General features: G+C 41.5%; 1 protein-coding gene and 1 pseudogene across 3 annotated transcripts in view; both read right to left on the reverse strand.

Moving 5' to 3' along the window:
- The window catches only part of CPM (carboxypeptidase M), an 80,974-nt gene extending 77,145 nt beyond the window's left edge, over positions 1-3,829 (reverse strand). The window contains exons 1-2 of one of the 3 annotated variants that reach the window (XM_030323179.2): positions 3,763-3,788; positions 3,271-3,433 (exon numbers count right to left, since the gene is read on the reverse strand). In XM_030323179.2, coding sequence (XP_030179039.1) covers positions 3,271-3,430 — 160 coding nt within the window. In that variant the 5' untranslated portion in view covers positions 3,431-3,433; positions 3,763-3,788. Of the gene's footprint in view, positions 1-3,270; positions 3,434-3,762 lie in introns of all 3 variants that reach the window. The other 2 variants (XM_030323180.1, XM_030323177.1) reach the window with 2 other exon arrangements.
- Positions 3,830-14,325: 10,496 nt separating this feature from the next.
- On the reverse strand, positions 14,326-14,467 carry LOC115519632 (annotated as a pseudogene).
- Between the last annotated feature and the right edge of the window lie 5,787 nt (positions 14,468-20,254).

Here is a 20,254-nt window from a genome sequence, read left to right on the forward strand (position 1 = left end):
AGAAAGAGAGGGCAGAAATATTCTAGAACTAATTTTGGGGGGTGTGGAAAGGCTCATTGGGGAAATCCACAATAAGTACATTTGTCCTTTGAAAGGGGCTACCTAATGGCAGGCCATGAGTGGCACACAGCTTTGCTTGCTTCAGACAACTTTCACTCAGCAAACATTCAATTCACTAAACAAACATAAATTACTGAATATGTGCCAGCATCATATTAAGACAGAGGGGGTTAGGAGTGAAAAAAAAGGGGGGGAGGGGGTGATGGTAGTAGGTTGGCTTAACTAAATGGAGGAATGAATAAACCAGTGAATATTGTACCTTTCCGAATTTTCCTCAAGTCAGTTGTTTTGAGTTGCTTCTCTTGTTTCACTTAAGATTTTACTAGGTCATTAGGTAATGGGGTTTCCTCCAAAAGCTCAACTGAAATATGGTCAGTCCACTATGGCTGAATGTGGGTGAAGGGTAGATGTGTGCTCAACTTTTGTGTGGGTTTCAAACATTTCAAAATAAAAAATTGAAAAAAAAATCACCAATTATAATGGAAGGTACTCATCATGGCATCAATCCTTTTAAAGCATAATTGTTTATGATACATTATCAAAAACTACACAGACGCTCCAAAGAGGTGAAGGACTAAGAAAACTCATAACCAAGAGGATGAAATACTATATAATAACCAATTTACATCGGTAGACCTTGTCAATTCATAGAAATATGGAATGAGATAATGTGAATTGAGGAAAAAAGCAGAATAGAATCCATGATTACAACAAAAATAGATGTGATGTGCATTTACAAAAACTGAAAATGTATTTGACCAGGTAGGAATGCTACCTTCTCTTCTAGGTAGGCTGCCCATGTTCTAAATAAATAAACAAATAGCACATACTGTAAATGTCGTTTGCAAAGCAAAGCTTATCCTACACCAGAGGGCAGACAGCTGGGAAAATTGCCTAGTCTAGTGAAAAGAGTACCAAGAAAGGAGCGCTGGTTTTCAACGTTCATGATAACAGGCAGCGATACAGGGTAGAGTTGTAACCCACCACTTGCAAGCTTTTTCCTAATCTGAGTTACTATTCACAACACTATGTTCAACACATGTGAACACTAGTGTCAGATTTTATTTTTACATGATAACTTCTCAGTCCTTTAGCCACAAGGGTGCACACAAAGTAAAATTAAGCCTGCTGGCTTTCACTGTTACTGTGGTCTGATACCATGTGAAATGATCAGAAGAGCTGGTTCACGTTAAGAAGGAGATTCCCCAATTTTCCTTCAAAGCACTTTGTGCTCGAAAACATGAAAACCTGCCAAATCACTTAGTAGTTAGAATTAACACTCTCATCACCTTGTGGTTTAAATGATGACTGAACAATAACTCAAGATAGTTAGGTTCTGTATTTGCTTTATTAATATAATGAGTATTCTTAGATCTTTTAAAACTGCTCTTTTCTCTAGCCCTAAGGGAAAAGGATTTCAAAAGGCTGAGTACATATGCTGATTCAAGATACGATTTCTCACACATCCAACCTCTGTAATTTTGGATTATAGAGCAATATAGAGTAATCCTGGCACCAACTCTTTGGCAATGTTGTTTGAAAACAAAGGTACCATTACGCATATGACCCAGGATTTTTATTTTGCATTGCGGATAAGTAAATTTGTATACCAGGTCTTCTTTAATATAAAAACCATGACTTTTTTTTTTTTAAATGATTGAAAATATGGTAATTAAAAGACACTCCTCGGCTCAAAAGCTCAGAGCTAAAATCTAGGTAGAGTTTCAACACACCTTCTAAAGCGTGGAGATCCAAACTGCATACACTTGACAAAACTTTTTATTAAACTTTCGGGGCGCCTGGGTGGCGCAGTCGGTTAAGCGTCCGACTTCAGCCAGGTCACGATCTCGCGGTCCCTGAGTTCCAGCCCCGCGTCAGGCTCTGGGCTGATGGCTCAGAGCCTGGAGCCTGCTTCCCATTCTGTGTCTCCCTCTCTCTCTGCCCCTGCCCCGTTCATGCTCTGTCTCTCTCTGTCCCAAAAATGAATAAACGTTGAAAAAAAAAATATTAAACTTTCAGGTAAACTCTTTAGGGGTACCAAAATAAAAAGAAGATTAAGAAATAATGTTTGTTAAAAGTATTTGCCTTCTCCCCAAAATATCTAAGCCTTTAAGTAGAACAATCTGAATGCCAATCCTGGTTATAAAATCTACCACCTGGTGATCTTGAGCAAAATAATATCTCTGATTTAAATTTCCTGTCTGTAAAAATGAGGTTTAATATGTAGCTATATGTTTATATTTAATATAGCTTCTAAATTAATTAAATGATAAACGTGAAAATGCCTGTTCCAATCATTGCTAACGTTTATTAACCAGCAATCGTTTTATTCAAATAGATAATTTTTTTTTTTAATTTTTTTTTTCAACGTTTATTTATTTTTGGGACAGAGAGAGACAGAGCATGAACGGGCGAGGGGCAGAGAGAGAGGGAGACACAGAATCGGAAACAGGCTCCAGGCTCCGAGCCATCAGCCCAGAGCCCGACGCGGGGCTCGAACTCACGGACCGCGAGATCGTGACCTGGCTGAAGTCGGACGCTTAACCGACTGCGCCACCCAGGCGCCCCAAATAGATAATTTTAAAACAGTCTCTGATCAGTGTCAGAGCCATTTTTTTTGCATAACTTTAAGCCATTGGGCTAATTACACATGACACAAATCTTACCTACTCTTTAACATTAAAAGAAACTTATAGAAATGATATTTCTGCATCATTTTAAGTCACAGGGCTAATTACGAATGACAGAAATCTCACCAACAGAAATTAGTTTAGCTTAAAAGAGACTGGGGAAAAAAATGATACTAACAGTCCAAATCATATTTAAAGATGCCAACAAAAAGGGAAAGCCGCGATGGCTAAACGGAGACTTTCCTGACAGAAGTTTATCTACCAAGAAAAAAAAAAAATACACATCCCAAGCAACCAGCGCAAGAGAGTAAAAAGAACGCCGTTAACGCGTAGGACGCAATGACACTGAATGACAGCAGAGACGTTTAGTAAAATTCAGGTCTTCCTACTATTGCGCTGACAAAATAACACAAGACAACACAACACACAAAAGCAGAAAACGACCAACAAGCAAGGCACCGGTCTACCCGCTTGGAGCTCCCCTGAGCAGATTCAGGGAAAGGGGACAGGAAGCTAAGGCAGACTTAATGAATGAAAGCGAGGACCGGGAGTTTGGGAAAGCGCACGAGATGGACCCTACCTTTCACAGATTTCCCAATACTGTGTAAGCGAGTGATAGAACTGTAGTTTTGGGCCACATTCTTCAAAAACTCTTCCATCCCCTTCTGGTGGTGGTAGCCGAAATCCAGCGCAGCCACCGAAGGCAGCAGCAGCCCCAGCCAGAGGCGGGCGAAGTCCATTTTCTAGAGATGAATAAAAATAACAAAGCTGAGAACAGATAAAAAGGGGGGGGGGGTGGTGAGGGGGAGAGGTTGTGGGCGTCACTAGCTCGGATCAGCACGCCTAATGTCAAGTCTCCTGACACTACGGCTCCCGGCTTCCAAAGAGGTAAAAGTTGGAAGCAGCACCTTCGGGAGTTGGTGCAAACCGAGCACGGGCAGCCCCGAGTGCCCTCCATCCCGCCGCCGCCTCCCGCCCCTCCCTCTCCTTCTCTCCCTCTCCTCCCGGAGTCGTCGCCGGCCGGCCGGCAGCTGCGGCAGCTGCGCGGGGCTCCACACGCCCTGAACCTCACCCCTGCCCAGGCGCGCACCTCCGCCCGCCGCCGGCAGGCACTCGGGGCCCGACATTATAGCCGGCCGGGGGACGGGCGCAACCCGGGCCCCGCCCCCGAGGCCTGACTGACGTCCCGCCGGCCCACTCAGGAGCCGCGCGGGTCCCTCCTGGGCGGGGCCGAGCGGCGCGGCGCGGCCCGGGCGGCTCAGCGCCCTTCGCACCTGGGCAAACCGGGGCCGGCGCGTTTCGGGGTTCCGGGGCTGCGTCGGCACGTGCGGGTGGGCGGTGGAGCGCGGCGCAAGGCCAAGTCACCTGTCGCGGTCCCAGGTTTTACTAGCGCCCTGGATTGGAAGCGTGTCCTCTCCTGGGCGACGGCTCCAACGAGGGGCCCGCGGGCGGTTGGCTGTCTCCTGCTGCTGTGAGTTTGCAGCTGTTAAGAGCTGGGCCCGTGGCCCACCTGGAGCCAAGGGATGTGGCCAGAGCTCCACGTGGCTCTTACCGGCCTCTATTGCGTGAGCCCTAGGGGGCCGCGCTCCCAGCTGTGTCAGGCTCCCCAGCCATGCTCTGAGGACTAGGGACGCGTGGGAATTGAAGACAGAAGAACGCAGGTGTGTACAAGTTTTAAACTGCCAAGTGTAGAGTACAAGAAAATTTCCGACAAGTTATTTGGTGGAGGAGATTGACTACGTGAAATTTACAACTGGACATCACGTGGAAGGAAGCAAAGCCATTATTTGTAAATCCACCACTCCCTTCACCATTACTCCCTAGGCCAAGTTCAGTCCCCTCTTCCTAAAATGCTTCTCTCTGGAAGAACCGGGTGGTCTACATTTGCACTAGGGATAACAAAGAGTTCACCAAAACCGACAGGTGGTTCGTGGTGTGGGCAAAGACCTCACACACCTGCCACACATTACCTTTGAAAGTAATTGGAGATTGGTGTCAGGGGTCCAGCGAATACAAAAAGCTTGAAAACCACTGCGTTGGGAATAACGTTCCTCTTTAACAGATTAAAAATAGTAGTGCCCCACTCAAGACTAATTGGACAGAATTTCTCTCGGTAAGGCCCTGGAAAGGATATTTTCTAAAAGTGCCTTGATTGAATCAAATATGCGGTCAGGAACTGAAAACCGCTATTGATTTGCCTGCCTCTTCTTTGTTGCAGATAGAGATACTATTGTAGAATCGGGCTCTTAGGAACAATGAGGCCTCCTGTGATTCCCAGGCCGCAGGGCGGAGACACACAAAACCTAAAACTGTAAGCCGCGCACAATTTGGGTCTTAATCACTTGCTCTGACTCTCAGAGGTTGTATCAACCCACTGTGCCTTAGTTTCCCGGTCTGTAAAACGGAAATAATATTTATACCTACCTAACTGAAGTTGGCAGGCGCATTATAAGAACTGTGAGGTGTTTATTCAGTAATCTAGTTTGATTCTTAAGTCTTTAAATAGACTCTGGGGCACCTGGGGGGCTCAGTCTGTTAAACCCCTGACTCTTGATTTTGGCTCAGGTCATGATCTCACAGTTGTGGGATGGAACCCTCCTCTGGCTCATCACTGGGAGTGGAACCTACTTGGGATTCTCTCTGCCCCTCTCCCATGCATGTGTCTGAGTGCGTGATCTCCCTCCCTCTCTCCCTCTCTCAAAAAACAAACAAAAAACAAAAAAAAGAAACCAGATTTCTAAGAGTTGGAAAACATTAATACAACATTGTTGGGGTTTTGAGTGGATTTTTTTTTAAGTTTATTTATTTTTGAGAGAGACAGAGACAGCATGAGCAGGGGAGGGGCAGAGAGAGAGAGAGAGAGAGGGAGAGAGAGAATCCCAAGCGGGCTCTGAGCTGCCAGCAGGGAGCCCTATATGGGTCTCCAACTCACGAAACAGGAGGAGGGGCAGAGAGAGGAGAGAATCCCAAGCAGGCTCTGTGCTGTCAGCATAGTACCCCCTCCACCCCAAGGGCTCGATCTCAAGAACCACAAGGTCAAGACCTGAGCCGAAATCAAGAATCGGTCGCTCAACTGACTGAGCCACCCAGGTGCCCCCAGAGGTGATCTTTCTAAGCATGACATCACTAACAGTAAAACCACAATAAAAAGACTGATAATTTGACGGCATAAAAAATGTATACTTTCTGTAAAGGAAAACTCACATAATGTTACCAGAAAAATTACAAACTGGAAGAAATAATTACTAGCTCTTACAAAATCAAGAGTGGACAAAAGACATTTAATTTGCAGCTCACAAAAGCAGTAATACAAATGGCCAATAAACATAGTGAAAATTACTAACCTGCTTAGCAAATCAAATAATTTACAAATTAAAAGGGCAAAGTAGTATTATGTTTTACTTTTCACTAAGAGAGATTTAATGTTTATTTATTTTTGAGAAAGAGAGAGGGAGAGAGAGAGTGTGAGCGGGGTAGGGGAAGAAAGAGGGAGGCAGAGGATCTGAAGCAGGCTCTGTGCTGTGAGCACAAAGCCTGATGCAGGGCTTGAACTCACAACCGTGAGTTCATGACCTGAGCATAAATCAAGAGTCGCCTGCTTAACTGACTGAGCCCCCAGGTGTCCCATCACTAACAAAGAGTTAAAAGATTAATAGTTCTTGGACAAAATCTGAGGAAATGTCATTTTTGCTGTTTAAATGGTACTATAAATTGATACAACACTTCTGGAGGACTATCTGGCAATAGACATCAACATTAAAATATGTTATTCCTGGGGTGCCTAGGTGGCTCAGTCGGTTAGGTGTCTGACTCTTGATTTCGGCACAAGTCCTGAGTTCCCAGTTCGTGAGTTCGAGCCCCATGTTGGGCTCTGTGCTGACAGCACAGAACCTGATTGGGAATCTCTCTTTCCCTCTCTCTTCCCCTCCCCTGCTTGTGTACTTGCTCTCTCCCTCTGTCTAAAACATAAAGAAATAGGGGCGCCTAGGTGGTTCAATGGGTTGAGTGTCCCACCTCGACTCGGGTCATGATCTCGCGGTTGGTGAGTTTGAGCCCTGCGTCAGGCTCTGTGCTGACAGCCTGGAGTCTGCTTCAGATTCTGTGTCTCCCTCTCTCTCTGCCTCTCCCCTGCTTGAGCTCTCTCTCTCTCTCAAAAATAAAGAGTAAGAAATATATATTTTAAAAAAGTAAAAAATAAATAAACTAAAAAAAAGTATGTTCTTCCTTTCTAAGAATTTAAGCTATACAGGTAATTCGAAGAAGTGCTGAGTTTATATATCTTAGGATCTTTATTAGCACCACTGTTTTTAATTATGAAAAAGTAGATAAATGTAAATGTCAAATCATAGCAGATTGATTATATTAGTGGTTCTCAACTGCAGTAATATTGCCCACAGAAGGCATTTGGCAATAGCTGGAAACATCTTTGACCATCATGACTAGGAGGCTAGTCCTACTGGCATCTAGCAAGTAGAGGGCAGGGATGCTGTAAAACATCCTACGATGCACAGTACAACGCCTTCAATAAATTATCTGGCCCAGATGTCAATAGTGCTGAGGTTGTGACACCCTGGCCTAGATAAAGGATATTATAGTCATAATATAAATTATTTTTCAGCCATAATAATGGTGATGTAGATCTGTGTTTATTGGCATGGAAAGATAAATCACTGAGTGGCAAAAATCAGATTATAAAAGCAAAATGTATAGTAAGATCCCATCTCAGAAAATAAACAAAAAAACTATTCCTAACAAAAAGTTGAAAAGGTTACAAAAATGCCGTGTGGTATGCCCTGGATTGCAGTGTTTTGATTTTCTCTTTTGAATCTTTGTATTTTCTGAAAGAATTTTCTAGCAAACATGTGTTACTTCTTTTAATCAGAAAAAACAAGACATTTTTATCTAAAAGCAGACCAGAGCAAGAAACACAGGAACATCAGAGGTGAACAGTTCTGAATGAACACAGTATCTAAAATTTCTTTGGACTGTGGGCACCTAGGTGGCTCAGTCGGTTAAGCATCCAACTTTCGCTCATGGATCTCACACATGGTCATGATCTCACACATGGTTTGTCGATTGGAGCCCCTGCTAGGAGCCTGGAGCCTGCTTCGGATACTGTGTTTCCCTCTTCTCTCTGCCCCTCCCCTGCTTACACTCTGTCTCTCTCTTTCAAAAATAAATAAACATTTAAAAATATTAAAAAAAAAAAAAAAGATTTCTTTGGACTAAATTACAGAACTGGAGAAGGCACTGGAAATGGGATATGAAGGAATTGAAAAGCAGGGATGGTAGATCAGTCTTGTTCAAAGACGCTGAAGTCCCCTGGGTTAGTGGCAGGAATTGGAACAGAAAAACTATAGCTAGGGGCTAAATACCTCAACTGAGGTCAACAAGAATGAGACGAGAAGTGTAACTAGACTTTGTGATCTTTAAGCTTTCTTTTTTTCTTCTTTCAAAAGTTTCATAAGAAAATATGAACAACATAAAAGAAAGTTTTGAAACTTACAAGTTCCACTTACCCAGAAAAAAACCATTCTTAAAATAAATTTAGGTATCAAGCAGTCCTCTAATGTTGCATAGTTGTTTCTATTTCGCTATTATATAAAGCACATTCAAAAACATTCTTAGAGCTAAATCTTTGAGCACATCCTTATCTTCTTAGGGTCAATACTTAGATAAGCAATTGCTAGGTAAAAGAGCATGTACTTTTTTAAGATGTATAAATATGCAGCCAAGTTGTATTCCTAGAAAATGCCAAAAGTATAATTTCAAAATGTTAAAAAATAATTCTCATACAAATACAGTTAGACACAAATCAAGTTTTTAACTCACTATTGAGAAAACCAGCAGTAAACAAAGCTGATTTAAAGAAAGGTAAGAGAAGGACATCTGAGTGGCTCCGTTGGTTAAGTGTCTGACTCTTGATTTTGGCTCACACCATGATCTCATGGTTCCTGGGATCAGGCCCAGCATTGGGCTCCACACTTGCAGAGGGGGCTTGCTTGGGATTCACTCTCTTTGCCCCTCCTCCACTCCTTCTCTCCTCTCTCTCAAAATAAATACACTTAAAAGAAGATAAGAGAAATAATGTGTATACATCAGTATAAAAAAATACTGAAGTCATTCTAAATTACTGCTAAATTAAATATAAATCTGATTAATGTCATATAGTACAATAACCTATAACCTTTGGTGCTGTCTTCTTTACAAAACAGAAATTATTATAATCTTACTAATTTTCTATAAGCTAATACCTTAATTTCTTTTTTTTAAAGACAATTTTTAGCTTGTGTCTATTAAAGAAATCAAATTGATAATTAATAACCTTCCGAAATAGTAAGTGGGCCCAAGTGGGTTTAGCCATGAATTCTACCAAATATTTAAAGAAGAAATTATACCAATTCTCTACAAACTCTTTCAAAGGATAGAAGCGGAAGGAACACTTCCTAACTCATTCTATGAGGTTAAAGACGTTGAAAGAACACTATAGGTCAATCTCTTTCATGAATATAGATGCAGAAATACTCAACAAAATATTATTAGATCAAATCTAAAGAAGTATGAAAAGAATTATATGTCATGATCAATAGGATTTATCCTTGTTAGGCAAGCCTAGTTGAACATTCAAAAATCAATTAATGTAATCCATCACATCAAGGGACTAAAAAAAGAAAAACCACATGATCATATCAATAGATGCAGAAAAAGCATTTGACAAAATCCAACACCCATCCATGATAAAAAGTTTCAGTAAACTAGGAATAGAGGGAAACTTTCTCAACTTGATAAAGACTATCTACAAAAAAGCCTATAATACATCATTCTCAATGGTGAGAAACTCAAAGAGTTTTTACTAAGATGAGGAACAAGGCAAGGATATCCCCTCCCACTACTCATTTTCAACATTACACTAGAAGTCCTTGCTAATGCAATAAGGAGGGGGAAAAAAAGCAAAGGCATACAATTGGGAAGGAGATATAAAACTGTCTTTAAAAAACATGGATCTGGACACCTTATACCATTTACAAAAATTCATTCAAAATGGGTCATAAACCTAAATGTAACACTTAAAAGGCTACAAAGCTCCTAGAAGAGAACATAGAAGAAAGCCTAGATGATCTTAGGTGTGGTGATACCTTTTGAGATACAACACCAAAGACAGGAATCATGAAAAAAAAAAGAAAGAAAGAAAGAAAGAAAGAAAGAAAGAAAGAAAGAAAGAAAGAAAGAAGAAAAGGTGGACTTAATTAAAACGAAAAACTTTTATTTGGCAAAAAGACAATATCAAGAGAACTAGAAGACAAGCCACGGGTTGAAAGAAATTATTTGCAAATACACTTCCAATAAAGGACTGTTACCTAAAACATACAAAGAACTCCTAAAACTCAACAATAAGAAAATGGACCAATTGAAAAATGGGCCAAAGACCTCAAGAGACACTTCTCCAAAGATCTACAGATGGCAAATAGGCATATGAAAAGATGCTCCCCCATCATATGTCATCAGGGAAATGAAAATGAAAATAACAATAAGATACCACTATACACCTATCAGAATGGCCAACATCTGAAACTCTGAAACACCAAACGCTGGTGAAACACCAAATGCTGTGGAACAACAGGAACTGCTGATGGAAATGCAAAATGGTAGAGCCACTTTGGAAGACAGTTTGGCGGTTTCCTACAAAACTAAACAAATTCTTACCATACAATCCAGCAATCCTGCTCCTTGATACTTACCCAAATGAGATAAGAATTTATGTCCACGCAAAAACCTGCCTTAGGATGTTTCTAAAAGTTTTGTTCATAATTGCTGAACTTGACAACAACTGAGGCGTCTTTCAGTAATGAACGGATAAATAGATGGTAATACAATCCACCAATGGAATGATATACACTGCTAAAAAGAGATGAGGTATTAAACCATGATAAGATATGGATGAACCTTAAGTGCATATTACTAAGAAAAAGAAGCCAATCTGAAAAGACTACATACTATATGAGTCCAACTGTATGACATTCTGGAAAAGGCAAAACTATGGGGACAATAAAAAGATCAGTAGTTGCCCAGATGGGAAGGTTGTGAATGGGCAGAGCACAGAGGATTTTTAGGGCAGTGATGGTGATAGATATATGTCATTATACATTTGTCCATAGTCACAGAATGTACAACAACATAAGTGAACCCTAAGATAAACTATGGGCTTGGGGTGATTATGATGGGTCAACATGGGTTCAGCGTTGATGAAAAATGTCCCATTTTAGTGAGTGATGCTAATAATGCGAGAGGCTATGCATACGAAGGGGTAGGGAGTACGGATTTCTTAAGAGAACTTCCATAAGTCTAAATGGCATAAAGCCAAGACACAATTACTGTTAACTTAAGTGGAAGAATTTTTTAGCATTCTCAGTCCCAAAAGATAACCTCTCTTTTCTGATATCTTAGGACACATATTGTTACTGGATGCACAAAATAAATCAAGATAAAGCATAGATGCTCACAGACACAGTTTAAAGCTACGGAGCCTTGATGCAGAGATGCTGAATGTAGTGAGTTTGGTGGGGTCACTCTTGCTGCTTGAGGTGCACACTGTCTCTATAATGGCTTGCTGCGAAGCAAACACTGAAGGCTAATTTTACTTTTCACCTTTTTCTGAAAAAGTAAAAATCGGAAACATACTAATGTAAGGCTTTTGTAAAAGCAAAGTGGTATGATACAAATTTTTGAAAAGCAGGGGTTACCTGTATATGGGAAATCTCTGTACCTCCTTTTCATTTTTATCGTAAACTGAAAGCTGCTCTAAAAATTGCCTTCAAAAAGACAAATTTTCTTGAAACTTCTCATGCAAAATGATGTCTTATACTAATGTCACTCACTGATTCTTTCCACTGCCTGCTGCTTCCAATATATCTAAGAAGGACTGGGTATTTATATGAAGTCTGACTCTTCTGGTACCTCTCCACACTACACCTACCTCTTGCAAAGTAGCTCCCCCGAATCAGATCTATCTCTCCACCAAAATTGGATTTGTTAGTACTTGATAAACACAAAAGAAGAAATGACATTATGATTGAAAGTAGAATTAAAAGATTATTATTTTTAGCCAAGGGTATGGAAGTTGTTAGTGAAAAGCTAGATGGTTTCCATTAAAGTCCAAGATTTGATCCTTCCTCTAGACTAGCAAGGAGTGATATCTAAACAGTGGGACCCAGAAATTTAAAGAACACAGCTTAACTCAAGCATCCTGTTTAAAACAAGAATTCTATAGTCTGTGTTGTACATATTTTTGTTTTGTTCCCCCCCCTTTTTTTTTTTAGAATTGCACATCTTGTTAATAAGCATTTCTGTAGGAATGGTGATTGTGTTTTCTATATGCTATGTATATAGCTATCTATATAAGATACTATCTATAGTATCTATCAAAATCCAAGCAAAGTAGTTCTTTTATCTTGGATGTGCAACTATAAATATGTTAGCATTCCTTTAGGAGATTCATAAAGAATTTATGATAAAATTCTAAATCCTAGAATTCTTGATGGCACACAGAAAGAAATAAAAGGATTGGAGGCACCTGGGTGGCTGAGTTGATTAAGCACCCAACTCTTGGTTACGGCTCAGGTCATGATCTCGCGGTTTGTGAAATCAAGCCCCGCATTATGCTCTGTGCTGACAGCGTGAAGCCTGCTTGGGATTCTCTCTCTCCCTCTCTCTCTGCTCTTCCCCCACTTAATGCATGTTTCCTCTCAGAATAAATAAATAAACATTAAAAAAAAAAACGGAAATGAAAGGATTGAAAAATACTATTAAAATCACTAAAAAGCACAGCATAGTTCCTGGAAGAGTATGACAATATATAGCATGACTGTAATGTAAAGGCATCTGCCATTATCACATTTTTTCATGTATCACTGTAGGAGTAAGCCCATTTGCAGCTCTGCCCCACTCTCTTGGTTTCTTCCTTTCATCCATTCATTCCTTTATGAAATATTTATTGCTTACTCTGTGCTAGGCACTGGGACATTGCCTAGGGATTACAACTGTGAACAAGACAGGCCAAATCCTTGCTTTCATGTAGCTTACATTCTGTAAGAGCCAAAATTCTCCAGTAGAGAGCATCATGTGTTCTCAGAAACCTGTGATCTTTCTTGGGAGCCAATTTGATATTACTTTCTGACTCTTACTTACATCTTCTTCTTGGTGGTTTTGGCCACATTCTACACTACATAGCATGACCTTCCTTGCTCAACATTTTCTATATCTACTGACAGTGAAGCAGAATTACACTTTAATCAGATCAAAGTTTGATCCAACACTCCAGTATGTCCTAACATACCACTTGAGAACCACTGTCAGGAAAAATCTAGACAAGTATGAAATTTAATTTATTTCAGAAAGATACCTCTAGAGTGAGTGAAGAATCATGTTATATTTTTTTGTTTCCTCCATGGCATCTAGGTCAGTGCTTAGTACATGCTTGCTGATTTATAAATGTTACTCTAGAAAGGATATAATATCAATATATTATACATAATAAGCAACATAGTAAATTACTAAAAGCTATGTCTGTGGAGCCAGACTGCTCATATTTAAACCCTACCTTTATCACTTGCTATGTGGCCTTGAGCATGTTACTTAACTTCTGTTTTCACATCCTTATCTATAAGATGAGGCTAATCATGGTATTGATCTTACAGGGTTATAGGGAATTCACAGGGTTGCATATATTAAATGAGTTACTATAAGCTAAGCGCTTATAACCAACAGTGGCATATTGTAAATGCTTTATAAGTCCCAAACTAAAACTGCTGTCATTATTATTACCACCTGGTGAAAATGACCAAAACAGGAAGGAACACAAGGCCTAGTATATGTTTCTGTTTCTCTTTTATTTCTACATACCAGCTTCTTCCAACATACTGCCAACAGTGAAATAGATCTTTATCAATTGTGATAATTTACTGTCTGGGAGCAGTTGTTGGGACAGTGACTTTTTCTCTTAAAGCATGGTCTTGATATAAAAGTGGTACTCACTTTTCCTGCCATACTCCATGTATATGATAGATTTGAGAGAAAGCTTCCCGGGTTTAATATAAGGCAAATTTCCAAAGCCAAGATGGTAACATTTAGCATTTAATTGGTCATTAGATTGCGTAGGTATCAAACCATCTGATATAAGGGCAGATGATAAATGTACTCTTATCTCTCAGGAAACAGTGTAATCACTGAATTCTGACTTCTCTACTTGTATGAAATGTTAAGAAATAGCTATATTTTAACTATTTTTTTTTAAACCTGTATATTTGCGGGGCACTTGAGTGGCTCAGTCGGTTAAGTGTCTGACTCCTGACTTCGGCTCAGGTCATGATCTCATGGTTTATAGGTTCGAGGCCCGCGTTGGGCTCTGTGCTGACAGAGCTGCCTGCTTGGGATCCTTTCTCTCCCCCTCTCTCTCTCTGCCTCTCCCCTGCTCTTTCTCTCTAAATAAATAAGCTTAAAAATTAAAATAAAATAGAATAAAATAAAATAAAACACCTGTATATTTGAGAAACAACCCCCCCCCTCAACTTTGTTAATATCCCATACCTGCCATGAAAAGAAATGGGGTGGGGGTGAGGAGAAAGAAAGGAAAAAAAAAAAGATGTATATATACTAGAATGACAAAGAAGAGACTATTTGAATATAGTTGAAACTTGTGAGTTTCATCTATGTAGTGGCCTCTTTTAAACTGATAAGAACAGATACTACATTTGGTCTTAGCCAAAAGGCCAAGAAGCAATAGAGGCCACTTTTAGACAATGGGCTTGAGCAAGGGAAATTTGATCAAGGCAGAAGAGCCCAAAGTGACCCCAACCCCTTGGCTGAACACAGGCCCTTCAGGCAACACACCTCAAAATATCTCAAGGGCCTAACTAACAAATGGGCTATTTATAACCAGGCAGAGTTAACAAAAAAAGGGAAAATTCCGTACATCGCCACACTTCCTCACCTTCCCCCTTTAAAAACAGCCCCCACCCACTGCCTTATAGCAGACAGCCTCTCTTGAGTCCTGCCCGCGGCTCCCTTGAGGTGTATTCAGTAAACTTCTAGCCCCTTTGTTCTGCCTCAGAAGAATTCTTTTCACCACCCAACACCAGCTTCCACCCCACATTTAGGGGCCTCATCAGAAGAGACACCATATTTAGACACCACCATCTAATCCTTTACTTTTCGGTGTTTCTTTTGAAAACAGCCTAAATCTTGTCCGCTCAACAATGGACTCCACAAAATCAAATTATAAATATAGTTAGACAACCTTCAAAACAACCCTCCTGTCTTCTCGTGATTAATTGATTCATTCAGTGTGTCAGTAATTAATTGATTGAACATTTAGCAATATGCTAAGCACTGGAAATGCCACGGTGGAAAGGAGAAACAGCCTTCACTTTAATAGAGTGCATATTCTATTGGGGAAGGCTCAGTGATAAACAACCACTCAATGACTCTTTTGATATGCATTGCAAACCAGGAAATTACAGGATGTTGTGACACAGACTAACAGAAGGTGCTAATTGGGTTGGGGTGGGCCTGAGTGCAGGTCAGAGAAGGCTTCTTGAAGGTGTGTCTGTGTAAGTTGAAACCCGAAGGAGAAATGGAAGATCCAGGCAGAGACAATTGTATGCTTTATTTTACATGCTCATGTAATTTTTATTACATTTCTTCACACACATCAGAAACAATAGTGAGATAATGGTAGCTGTTTTGTTTTGGGAAGCAAATTATGCTCAGAGACTGAGTTTGTCTTTGTCAGCAATGAATACAGGTTTGCTGTGGGAATTTCACAACCTGTAGCATACAGGATAATGTGTCTTAACAAACTAACAAAGACACAACATACCCCAAACCAGTTACAGATTAATCACATAAGTCCAGGCAAGGGGAGAAGAAGGGAATAAAGTCCACATGTAGTTGAGGTATACTTTTTCTAAAAAAGTTCTTTAAATGTTTACTTTTGAGAGAGAGAGAAAAAGAGAGAGCGCGAGTGCAAGCAGGGGAGGGGCGGAGAGAGGGAGACAGAATTCAAAGCAGGCTCCAGGCTCTGAGCTGTCAGCACAGAGCCCAATGAGGGGGGGGCTCGAATCCATGGACCGTGAGATCATGACCTAACCCAAAGTCGGACGCTTAACTGACTGAGCCACCAGGCGCCCCTAAATGGAGCTGAGGTGTACTTTTATACGAGTTGGTACTCAGGCCACAGCACAGCTTTCAACACTGTTAGAAGAGTAGCTTTTACCAGGTAGTAGCTAATTGCCTCAAGGTCTCCAGGAGAGTGATTTAGATCAGAAAAGTGTCACCTCGCCCAGAACAAACACTCTCTCAGTCCTCACAAACTCTTGGTATTTATAGTCAAAATGTCTTCTTGCTATAGTTGTTTCTTTGTGTGCTTTTATTGATAAGCCCCCAGCGGGGCCCAGAGCTCCTAAAACGTTTGGAAATTCCTAAGTGGTGAGAGTTTAAAGGTGTCTCTTGTTATGTTAATGAAGTGATTTGGGGACTACACCTAAAGAAGGGGCTGGTTGCCAGGAGAACCAAACACGGGATTAGAGGGTTGGAACTTTCAGTCCCCACCCCCTTGGTTGGAGGAACAGAGAGGGGGCTTGGAGGTTGAATCAATAACCAATGAGCAGTGATTCAATCAACCATGAACGTACAAAGTAATGAATGTGTAAAACCCCAAAAGTATGGGGTTTGGATAGGTTCCTGGTTGGTGAGCACGTGGCGATTCAGGGAGAGTGGCAAGCTTGGAACACTGCTTTGGGAGAGCCAATGCAGCCGGGACAGCCACTCCCAAGTACAGTTTTCGGGAAGTCCTATCATAACTAGGCATGAGATCAGACAGCTGACCTAGGCAAAGCCCCTCCCCCCTCTCCACTCCAGAATTATAGAATGTGGTTGGCATGGAAGTAATCACTGAGGGCATTAAGATACCACACAATGTTATGTACTATATTCATGTTGTAAATATTGAGTTTCAGGAGTGGACAGTAAAGCAACCAGGAGAGGGAGTGAATGCAGATTTGTATGGGTCAGGGCAGCGTACCAGCCCCCAAGTAGCAACCCAGGTACATGGTGGCTTCCCCTGCTGACTCACCGGGTCTGAGATCTGAGAGGCTGAGATCTCTGCCTTCAGCCTCTGTGACCCCAGGGCCAGGTGTTGTGTGTTTACCCCAGAAAAAGGTGCCTACTGCTCCTAGAAATCATCCTCACATGGATGTTGGAGGTTTGGAGGCAGGCAGATACTAGTGTGGGTTCCAGCTGGTCCCCGCAGGGCTCCAGGCTGTCCTTGCTTTCTCCCACTTTCTTCCCCGACTATCTGCCCAGCAGACTGCAGGCCCAGCACCAGATGCAGAAGCCATAGCATTACATAGACCATTTAATGAGCTCCAACAATTACTCTTTCAAGGTCTAATTCTTTAAAACAATTTTTTTAATGTTTATTATTTATTTTTGAGAGAGAGAGAGACAGAGCACGATCAAGGTCTAATTCTTAAAACAAGTCCCTCACTATCACTTCCGGTGGTTCTACTTCTGTGAACTAGACTTTAAGGTCTGACAACCTGATGGAACCACTTCCAACTGTGTGACCTTAGGAAACTTAATCAAACTCTCTGAGCCTCCTTTTCCCATCTGTTAACTGAGAACACTAATCCTTTCTTTCTAGAATTGTTGTGAGATTATAAATGAAAATCACTTGGGGTGCCTGGGTAGGTGGGTCAGTTAAGCATCCGACTTTGGCTCAGGTCATGATCTTCTGGTCCGTGGGTTCGAGCCCTGCCTTGGGTTCTGTGCTGACAGCTCAAAGCCTGTAGCCTGCTTCGGATTCTGTGTCTCCTTCTCTCTCCACCCCTCCCTCACTCGCGCTCTCTGTCTCTCTCTTAAAAATTAAAAAAAAAAAAAAAGAAAAGAAAAAGAAAAAGAAATGTCACAGTTGTTACCTTCTGTTCCCTCAGATCCACATCAGTGGAGTCCAAGTGAGTCCAAGGTCCCTCTCATCTAACATTAGATGTACTTGGGAGGAGAAAGAACTTGACCAAAAGCTGGTCAACCAGCACCAGGGTAAGGCCCAGGTGGGAGTCAGGCCTGAGCTTGCTTTGCCCTGCAAGCTAGTTTTTACCAGCAACCACCTCTGGGACTGAACAGAATTTGGGGGACCCACTGCAAAATGAAGACGTGAGGTTCCTTGTTCAAAGATTGGTAAGAACTTCAAGATGGGGAAAGCAAGAGCCCCTAGTGACTGTGCGGGTCCCACACCCATGAAACTGGTTCCATTTCTCTCCCCTCTTCCGAACACACACCTGGGACATTTCTGAGACACCAGCTGAAGAGAGGGAGAAGAGAGAGAAAGAGAGAGATGGCTCTTTCCTTAGTTTGTCCTATTTATAGTCTTTTCACACCTCCCAAGGGCTTTGCCCTCTCTGAATGGTTGGGAGGAGGGTGGACAGGACAGTTCCACAGAGGTTCCATTTTGTCAATTCTGCAGGTGTCCTTGATGCCGGCCTCAGTTTCCCCATCAAAGTAGGTAGGAAGGCAAACCATTTGTGGCTACCCGTGTCCACCTCTGTGCTTACAGATGGGTCAGAAGAAAACGAGGCTTCAGCTCTGCTCCCTGTGTTATATCCTAGTCTATTTGCATGATTGTTGAAGGTGGATGGTTGATCATCTTCATCCAACATTTACAGGTGACCTAACCCAAACTGCCACTTCTCAAGAAGATAAGGTCAGGCAGGGGAGGTAGGTGCTAGTTCATAGAAAACAGCTTTCTCTGCAAGTTGCCACTGTGGGACCCAGCCCAGGACATTGATACACATTGTCCCTACAGAATATTTGGCTTAATGTTAGATAAGAACTCAAGGCAGTATGCTTCATGTGATTGGGCAATTAAGAGCCTTCTTCAGCATATATATCCTTTCTCTTTTCCCTTTATTATTTTGTTTACAGGTTTTTATTTATTTTTGAGAGCGAGAGACCACGCACACACATGCACATGAGCGGGGGAAGGGCAGTGAGAGAGGCAGACAGAGGATCTTAAGCAGGCTCTACCCAGACAGCAGAGAGCCCGATGCAGGGCTGGAACACAAGAATGGTGAGATCATGACCTGAGCTGAAGGCAGACGCTTAACTGACTGAGCCACCCAGGTGCCCCTCTTTTCTCTTTAAAGGATCCCCTTATGTGGTCAAAAATCTCACAGAAACTCAAAATGGGTTAAGGATACAAATGTGAGACCTGAAACCATAAAAGTCCTAGAAGAGAGCATGGGTAGTAATTTCTCTGACAATGGCTGCAGCAACATTTTTCTAGATAGGTCTTCTCAGGCAAAGGAAAAAAAGCAAAAATAAATTACTGGGAGCTCCTGGGTGGGCCCCTTAGAAGGTGAGGATATTAAGAGACGGGGTCTTTGGGAAGTACTTAGGTCATGAGAGTGGAGCCCTCATGAATGTGGTTAATGCTCTTTTAATAGAGACCCCACAAAACTCCCTACCCCCTTTGGCCATTTGCAGATACAGCAAGCCCAAGACAGCTGTCTATGGAGCGGGAAGCTCTCACCAAACACCAAATCTGCCAGCTCAGTGATTCTGAACTTCTCATTCTCCAGAACTGTGAAAAAACTTCTGTTTATAAGTGAGCCGGTATTTTGGTATTTTGTTATCACAGCCTGAAAAGACTAAAACAAGTGCCTTCTATGTCTAGGTGTTGAGTTATAATAGCAATCCAGATAGACTCAGTGCCTGCCCCCATTGTAGTGGCAGCCTGGGGACAGGAGAGTTCTTGCTAGCTTTTTCAAGGCAAGACCTGCTTATGACGCATCCTTGTGTCTCTGTCAGCAGTGATCACAGCCCCTTCCCTTTGCCATCTGCTCAACAAAAACAGTTGTTGAATTAAATGTCACTTTGTGACTAGTGAAATAAGTCTGTCAGAACCCCACACAAATATTTTGCTTGTTGTGGAATTAGTTATAATGTGAATGCCTTAACCATAGAAGTCAATCCCATGTGTTTACATGGTAGTTTTGTTAGTATTACAACAGAGAAATTTATCAGGCATAGGTTATTCCCAGTCATGTTTTCTATTTTTGTTAGCCTTTTTACAATTGCTTTTATTAGCTATTCCTTCATGATGTCTTGGAGAACTACCCTATAAAATTATTAATGCTGGTTATTTAGGAGTTCTTTCAGGGCATTGCAAGATTTATGGGCTATGTAGGTGGCAATGAAAACTTCACAGCATTTTTTTGGTTGCATATTTTACGTGTGCCACATAGTTTAGAAAAACAAAACAAAACAAAACAAAACAAACTTTAAGAACATTATATGCTCCTAGCCAGCACAGCTTTAGGGGTGTTGCCCAAACTTGAAGGGTATGGCATATATATTTCTTCAGTCTCCTCACTCTGTTCCTATCACTCTGAAACTGCTCTGTCAAGGTTGCCAAAGACCTCCAATGGCCACTTCTCAATCTCAGTGGCTTCTTTGCTGACTTCTCTTCTTATCCTCTAAGTGGTGGCGTTCTTGACTCCTCATCTTCTCTG

Source organism: Lynx canadensis, chromosome B4 (genome assembly GCF_007474595.2).
Source record: "Lynx canadensis isolate LIC74 chromosome B4, mLynCan4.pri.v2, whole genome shotgun sequence".
Taxonomy (NCBI): Eukaryota; Metazoa; Chordata; class Mammalia; order Carnivora; family Felidae; genus Lynx; species Lynx canadensis.